The sequence below is a fragment of the Saccostrea cucullata genome, unplaced genomic scaffold, assembly GCF_032062105.1.
Source record: "Saccostrea cucullata isolate Sc308-1 unplaced genomic scaffold, CSIRO_AGI_Scuc_v1 ctg18906, whole genome shotgun sequence".
NCBI lineage: Eukaryota > Metazoa > Mollusca > Bivalvia > Ostreida > Ostreidae > Saccostrea > Saccostrea cuccullata.
The window spans coordinates 1-9102 of NW_026939517.1; the positions used below are offsets into that span (position 1 = coordinate 1).

Sequence of the window (9102 nt, forward strand, 5' to 3'; positions counted from 1 at the left end):
TAACTATGTTTATAAAAGACTAGATCCATGATTAAACAGAAAAAATTAGCCGAATTAATTAAAAATTCATCAATTAATTTATTAAATATGCACTGTATAATCTTATGTACATTGTTTTTCTCTGTAATTAAAGGTGCTGGGAAAACAACATTATTGAACACCTTAGCTGGAAGAACACCTCTTACTTCAGGGACCATAACTTTTGATCAAGAGCATATTGGAAAACAACACAAGAGAAGAATTTGCTATGTTCTTCAACAAGATATTTTCTTCCCAAACCTGACCTTAAGAGAGACATTAAAAGTGAGTTTTAATAAATCTTTCATTTTGTTGTCTGTTTCTGTATTCATTTTGAATTTGATTTTATTCATAAAAAATCATTAAAAATACAGTAATTTTTTAATCTTTTACTTTCTTTAATACCTGTATTCCTGGCTATGTTCGGGTACCTGATCATGTCTTTCCTTTAATTGTTCTTATTTTATTTTCAAAATTGTTGTTTTTAATCATACTTGATGCAAACATTGGCTTAGGCACATTTTCCATATTTGTTTCAACAGTTTGCAGCCATGATAAGAATCTCGGATAAAGTCAGCTATGAAGATAAAATGAACCAGATGGAAGATGTTGTAGAAGCCCTTAGTCTGAAGAATTGTCTTGACACAAGTAAGATCGCATTAGAATTTTAATTACTGTTAGAAATTCATCAGTACTATAAACTTCTGTTCAAGGAGATGAAAAGAGATGCTGGGTATAGTGTTCCCTACTTGTCGTTCTGCTCTGAAGGTGACATAATAATACATGCGCAGTCAAACATTCTTATTGAAAACTTTTCCAGACCATGTTATAAAAATGAAACTCTGAGTCATCATGGTTATCAGGAAATTTGAGATACTAAGGTTAGAATATAGAAAGGAAAAGAGGTTGAAACTTCCAGCACACAAATCTTCAAAATAAGCATGGTATTTGATAAATCAGGGTAAGAGATACCAAAGTTACACTGTATGTTAATAAACTTGTAGTGGTTGGAGGAGACATGATGCCAGGACTCTCAGGAGGGGAGAGGAAGAGGGCCAACATTGCTTGTGAAATCCTGACTGATCCCTCCATCATACTGTTAGATGTATGTACAGTATAGAATTCTAGAATATAGAAAGTTCAGCTAATCATGGACAAGTGCACACAGGTGTTGCAATGTCTCAAAAAGCACAAATGAAGATACTCCAGTCTCCTTACTCTACATTAATTTGTCATATTTCTTTCTTATTTGCAAAAGCCACAAACATTGTTACGACATTGATATCAGAGATTTTAAGAAAGTAGTAAATGATATTAAAGAAACTGATAAATGTACATGTATGAATTTTAGGAACCTCTTACTGGACTTGATGCAAGCACAGCATATAATCTGGTGAAAATGCTACAGACTTATGCCTCTTCACATAATAAAGTCATCATAGCCACAGTTCATCAACCCTCGTCCAAGCTCTTCTTCTCCTTTGATAGCCTCCTTCTAATGTGTGAGGGTCAGGTAGGTCAGAGGTCAAAGGAATATGAATATTGAAATTGAAAAACGTAAAACCGTCAAATCTTGAAATTAAAAAAAAAAAAAAATATATATATATATATATATACTTTATTCAGTCATTGTCAGGTGATAAATAGAAATATATTTGGAGGATGTCCAAAGACTTGCAAATTTTCAACAAAGAATTTTTAAAAATATTTTTATGGAAGTAAAAATCATTATTTAAACTTATAATGTTTTTTTTTTTTTAAATAGAATGCATACTATGGTAGCACAGATAAAATGGTTGAATACTTTGATAACATTGGTGTTGAGATTGCAGAAGGATTTAACCCAGCAGATATAATTTGTGAGTATTTCAAATTAGTTTTTTGTTAAGCAGAAAGTTACATAATTCTTATATCTCATAGAGACCAAAAATTCAGCCAATACCTATGGATTTTATTTTTCTAGTGGAAAAGATGAAGGACTGTTCAGATACAAAGACAAAGATATTAGCAGCTGCTAAAAAAGTCAGGTGAATACAAAGCTAATTCTGAACCAAATGAAGTGATTTGGAAATTCATGAGTTTATTTTATGGAAGTTTTCTCACAAATATTTTCTTTCATGATACTTGTGTGACTGTTCCAACAGAATACAAGAGGACTGGCCTCTTCATAACAAGTCTGATTCCTTAACATATAATGATCCTGGGTCTCCCACAATGCTGAAACCTCCACAAAATAAAACTAAGAAACCATCTTTCTTGGTTAAGTTTTCCAGAGAGAAAAAAGCCAAGTCTGATGAAGATGGTAAGGATCCTTCAGTATTTATTTTTAAAATAATCCACTATTTAGGTACACTTACACACAGCAAATGTTCAGAGATATATTTTAACTGTGTCTATAATATGTTATATTCATTTATTTAATATTTCCAGTACTTATTAAGTAAGTTGTATTACATGTATATTGTTGTAAGAAAAAAATTGAAAACCATGTTAAATATATTATTTTGAAAACAGAAATTCTATTTGGTTTTTGAGAACCAGGAAGTGTACATGCTAGTTTAATGGATCTGGATGAGATCTCTGCATCATCAACAGACAATGATAGAAAGTGGCCCACAGGATTCATAACTCAGTACACCTACCTCACCATACGGTCATTCCAGCTGGCCAAATCTCGACTCCTTGACCCGTCCAAAATCGTGGAACATGTGGTTATCTGTTTGATTTATACCCTGATCTGGTTCCAGCTATCAAGGACAGAAGAAACTGTGCAGGATAGAATGGGTGCTGTAAGCTGAATTTTTTAAAGAGATTTCTGCAAAATTTAAACATGTTGAAAAAATATATGCATTTTTACTTATAAGGCAAAATACAGATAAGATTAAAAATATCATTTATATCTTGATAACCATACTGAAAAGTATGTTAGAGAGAAATTGGAGTCCCAAACAAATTTTCTTCATGTATTTGTATATCAATGTACATGTACCCAATATGCGTATCTCAAATCCTCATGCTGATTCAGTCAAGCCTAGAATTGAGATTAAATTTGACATCTGAGATACTGAAATTCAGCTGTATCTCAAAGGTAAACATTATTTGTATTTTAAATACATGTACATGTATTTCAGATATTTTTTATTGCCATTCATTGGGGATTTTTGCCATTATTTGAAGCTGTGTCAACATGTAAGTAAACATTTATCATCTGGTAAATTAAAGGAAAAATCACTCTTCTATTTTAAAACATGTTAAAAGATATTGGACAAAAAAGTGTAATTTGTTTCTTATGCATGGTGCAAACTCTCAGATTGAATATTGAAAGAGGAATGCTCCTTTAATATACTAGTAGTTGATTTGTTTTGCATTAAGCTTACTTTGAAAAATATGTGATTTTCCTTCTCATTTCATAACACTTGCAGTACTGGCGAAGACAAACACTCTTTGTTGATTGAATTAACTCCTGCTAAAAGTGTGAAGAATTTTTAAGTGTTTCACTAAAAGTGAAGTGATTTATTAAGCCCCAAAATTAAAAAAAATTTTTTTTTATCTAATTTGGACTGTAATGAAATTTTCAGTAGACATTTAATATTATATAGAATTGAAGTACATTGTGTGTTTATCTATAACTACTTTGTACAAAAATGTAACATCTTTATAGCTCACCTGAGCCGAAGGCTCAAGTGAGCTTTTCTGATCACATTTTGTCCGTCGTCCGTCCGTCTGTCCGTCCGTCCGTCTGTCCGTCTGTCTGTCCGTCTGTAAACTTTTCACATTTTCGACTTCTTCTCAAGAACCAGTGGGCCAATTTTGACCAAACTTGGTACTCTCATCATGACAGCATATAAACGATTACTGGTAAGAAAAGAAAGAATCTCTCAAAAGGTAGCAGATTTTATTAACAGAAAAAATCTTTACATGAAGATTTGGTTTGAATATTATTCAAATTCTTGAAGATCAAGATGGGAAAGTTGAAGTCGTTCCACATAGACTTGGACAGTAAGCTTGGTGTATATACACCTGTTGAAAACAAAGCATACTTGGGTGAAGGGGAATTTAAATTGTGAAAATGAAGGGCCAAGTCCCCTCACAAGGGGAGATAATCAAGAAAAGACAAAAATAGGGTGGGGTAATTAAAAAAATCTTCTTCTCAAGAACCACTTGGCCAGAAAAGCTGAAACTTATGTGGAAGCATCCTTAGGTAGTGCAAATTCTAAATTGTTAAAATCATGACCCCCGGGGATAGGGCGGGGCCACAATGGGGAATCCAAATTTTACATAGAAATATATAGGACAAATCTTTAAAAATCTTCTTCTCAAGAACCACTGGGCAAGAAAAGCTGAAACTTATGTTGAAGCATCCTTAGGTAGTCCAGATTCTAAATTGTTAAAATCATGACCCCGGGGGATAGGGCGGGGCCACAATGGGGAATCAGTTTTACATAGAAATATATAGGAAAAATCTTTAAAAATCTTCTTCTCAAGAACCACTGGGCCAGAAAAGCTGAAACTTATGTGGAAGCATCCTTAGGTAGTTCAGATTCTAAATTGTTAAAATCATGACCACCGGGGATAGGGCGGGGCCACAATTGAGAATCAAAGTTTTACATAGAAATATATAGGAAAAATCTTTAAAAATTTTCTTCTCAAGAACCACTGGGCCAGAAAAGCTGACACTTACATGGAAGCATCCTGGGGTATTGCAGATTCTAAATTATTCAAATCATGACCCCCGGGGGTAAGGTGGGCCCAAATGGGGAATCAAAGTTTTACATAATGATATATGGGAAAATCTTTGAAAATCTTCTACTCAAGAACCACTAGGCCAGAAAAGCCGAAACTTATGTGGAAGCATCCTAAGGTAGTGCAGATTCTAAATTGTTAAAATCAGTTAAAAGCTGAAACTTGTGTGGAAGCATCCCAAGGTAGACTAAGTGTAGATTCTAAATTGTTAAAGTCTTGACCCCCAGGGGTTGGGCGGTGCCATAATGGGGGATCAAAGTTTTACATAGAAATATATAGGAAAAATCTTTGAAAATCTTCTTCTCAAGAACCACTGAGCCAGAAAAGCTGAAACTTATGTGTAAGCATCCCGGGATAGTGTAGATTCTAAATTGTTAAAATCATGATCCCCGGGGGTTGGGCAGGGCCACAATGGGGAATCAAAGTTTTACATAGAAATATATAGGAAAAATCTTCTTCTCAAGAACCACTGGGCCAGAAAAACTGAAACTTATGTGGAAGCATCCTGGGATAGTGTATATTCTAAATTATACTAATCATGACCCCTGGGGGTAGGACGGGGCCACATTGGAGAATCAAAGTTTTACTATGTTGAATCAAAGTATCCTATGGTAGTGTAGATTTAAAATTGTTTAAATTATGATCAGTTAGGTAGGGTGGGGTCACAATATGTATTACAAGGGGGAAATCTGGTAAAGAACATAATGGGCAAAGCTTCTCAGGTGAGCCATGTGGCCCATGGGCCTCTTGTAATTTGAAATTCAAATATTAGTACATGTAAATGAACATGAAATGATGCATATATGTTTACCTGTATTCTTGATTGACAGTTCCCATGGAGAGAGTGGTCATCAACAAAGAACGGGCATCAGGCTGGTATAGGCTGTCTGCTTACTACTGTGCTAAGATGACCAGTGAGCTTCCATTGACCCTGTTACAGCCTCTGACCTTTATAGGAGTCAGTTATTGGGCCATTGGTTTGAATGGAATTGAAGCATTTTTTGCCACCATTGGGACAGTTTTCATAGATAGTATTGTAGGACAGGTAAATAAAAATAATGTTTTCAACTACCTGAAAGGAGCTAGTATCAAAATATTCTTCAAGGACACCACTGTAATCCATACCAGTTAATGTGTTTATTTACTAAAGAGAATTTTTTATAGAAAATTTCCTAATTTTTTTTCCTTTGTCTGAAAACAAAATTAATTAATATAAAAAAAATTTCTTATTGATATAAATTAACTTTGTCCATTTACAGAGTATTGGACTTTTTCTGGGAATTATTAACACTGAAATGAGACAGGCTATCACAGTCACCATACTTATAGAAATGATCATCATGTTACTGGGTATGCTCTTTCTTACTTTACTTAACCTATTATATACTGGTACAGGTAGTACGTGTACATGTAATTTGAATCTTTTAACTAGAAACACCAGTAGCTGCAGAGCTGTAGCTTACTGGTGGAAAGAATTTTGGTGGTGAACCAGAGAGCTGCACTTTGAAAAATATGCAAAATTTATTTCCAGAAAAAAAATCAATATTAATGTCTCTGTGATACTATAAATGTACTACATTTGGCTGTGTATTCTTTCTAGCACCTTATGCAGAAAACAATATCTGATTATTCAAGTACAATTCTAAATGTCTTGCAAATGGAGCTATAATTAGGAATGTAAGTAAATGCACTAAATCAAATTTTTGCCTTTTTTCCATGTTGCTACATTTCTGCAGCTAAAACAATAGTAAATGGAATTTAAAGATGATTATCAAACAAATGTTCTGATAATTTTATATATATGCAGTGTTTTTTTTTTCTCAGCTGGACTGTTTACAAGAAACTTGCCCTTCTGGTTAGATTGGATGAAGTACCTGTCTTTTATATTCTATTCCTACAACTGTTTGATGTATCTAGAGTTCAACAATGGCCCTCCCTTGGAGTAAGATTTAAATCATATTTCAAGTCATCACTCTTCAATATTAGAAATTTTTATTTCGTTTTCATTTCAGTACACTATTTACTTCTTAATGATACATGTACATAAAATTTGAAGCAACATCGTATATTTTGCTTTTTCTTGAGTCAGTTAATAAGTTCATGGGGAACATTTATCCGGAATATAAAATGAATTTGTCAAAAATACAATATTTGTGTGTTTTTACCCCCAGCTGTTACCGGGGAGGAAATGGATCAGCATACCCAGTCTGCCATGTTGCTAACACTACAAAGATTCCCTCCCACCAGGTGCTGGAGCACTATGACATTACATGGGAATTCTGGCAATACTTGCTGCCTTTGTTTGGTTTCGCCATTGTCTTTCGCAGTTTGGGGTATATATGGCTGCGGTTCGTGCAGAAACCTCACTGACATGAAGTTCATTGGAAGAGAATCACATATCTGAGGTGCTATATAATCAAATGTTATATTTTTTTTATAAATCTGGCAAAGAAGAAATGCTAGAAAAAATGTTCAGATGCTCTTTGTATAAATAAGAAACTTTCCATCTGGTTTTAGTAATACATGTAAGTAAAAATTTCAAAGCAATTTAAGTAATTAGTAATTTTTTAGCTATCTGTGGTGATAATTAAATTTTTAAACAGTTTTAGTGATAATAAGATTTTATATCCCGTTATTTTTTAGTAATGAGCTTACTTTCCAGCTATTAATGTACCGGTATCTCAAATAAATCTAGATCTTACTCAAGATTTTATTTTCAATTGAACTGCATGTCTATCGGTAAACTATGATATATTTTCCTTTTCTTGATTTACAAATTTGAGTTAGATACCTTAATGATATATTGAAGCTGTAGAACTGTAGTTCGCTGGTCTGAAAAATTGGGATGCCTGACCAGAAAGTAACAGTACCACCAATTGGAGAAATTTAACATGTATATTACATGTATTATTATGCACAAAAAATGATCTTTCGCAGCTTAATACATGTATATTATTAAAATGGGGCAATTTTTTGTTTTAAATTAAATTATGTGCTTCAAGGCATTCCACATGCAGAGTTAATGCTATGGTACCAAAATTCAACAGTATATTTTTTCAACTTTACGTATCCTTTACTCATGTTGAATATTGTAAGATTTTATCAAATATATAATTGATTGTATATATTTTTTTCATACTGATTATGAATCGAAAATGCATATCATTTTTATTGATTAATTTTTATTTGGTCAAACTCGAAATATACTTATAGAGATTGTGTTAATACTTGATTGCAGATTGGTACGTTTTAGCCAAATATATATGAATTAGAATTAGTGCATAATGAAACATTGTATGAGATTATCATTTGTGAAAAGAATCAAGTTTTTATTCAGAATTGGAATTTTGATGTCTTATTTAATTTACATATTTGTATTCAAGTACACTGTATTATACATTATTTTATTTTAATATTTCTTTTATTCCTCTCCTTTTTTTAAAAGTATTTTATCTTTGAATCTCAATGCATAATCATAACCTGATTAAGTGCCTATTGATTTAAAACATACTGTATACAGGAAATGTAAATTTTAGAAATGCGGCATTAGTAAACAGCTGGTAACTACATGTAGTAACTTTTTTAAATACAGTATATATATATAATTTATTTTTAAAAACTTGAACAAATAATTATTGGGATATCTCAATGCATCAATGTATTGTGACTCAAGAGGTCTTTTTTCACATTAATACAATAAATAAATTATCAAGGTTTCCTCCTTCCTCAAAATCAAAAGAACAATGGGGGAGAAAGCAGCAAATGTATAAATGATTTTTAGCTCACCTGAGCCGAAGGCTCAAGTGAGCTTTTCTGATCACATTTTGTCCGGCGTCTGTCTGTCCGTCTGTCTGTCTGTCTGTCTGTAAACTTTTCACATTTTCGACTTCTTCTCAAGAACCGCTGGGCCAATTTCAGCCAAACTTGCCACAAAGTATCCTTGGGTGAAGGGGATTCAAGTTTGTTCAAATAAAGGGCCACGCCCTTATTCAAGGGGAGATAATTGGGAATTAATGAAAATTTAGTGGTATATTTTAAAAATCTTCTTCTCAAGAACCACTGTGCCAGGAAAGATGAAACTTATGGGGAAACATCCTCAGGAAGTGTAGATTCAAATTTGTTCAAATCATGACCCCCGGGGGTAGGGCGGGGCCAAAATGGCCGACCAAAGTTTTACGTAGAAATATATAGGAAAATTCTTTAAAAATCTTCTTCTCAAGAATGACAAAGCCATAATTCATCATATTTATATGGGAGCATGCTCATGTAGTGTAGATTCAAGTTTGTTCAAATCATGACCCCCCGGGTAAGGGCGGGGCCAAAATGTCCGACCAAAGTTTT

At 33.2% G+C, this 9102-nt stretch overlaps 1 protein-coding gene across 1 annotated transcript; it reads left to right on the plus strand.

Annotated features, from left to right (window-relative positions):
• Positions 1–133: 133 nt before the first annotated feature.
• Positions 134–7244, plus strand: LOC134253128 (uncharacterized; the record flags this gene model as incomplete). The annotated part of the gene is made up of 13 exons (XM_062735637.1): positions 134–303; positions 561–666; positions 1023–1123; positions 1370–1531; positions 1784–1877; positions 1982–2045; positions 2163–2320; positions 2554–2807; positions 3150–3207; positions 5592–5806; positions 6021–6111; positions 6586–6703; positions 6933–7244. Coding segments are annotated over 13 exons (1790 nt in total), but the record flags the coding sequence as incomplete, so codon positions are not given.
• Positions 7245–9102: the final 1858 nt, after the last annotated feature.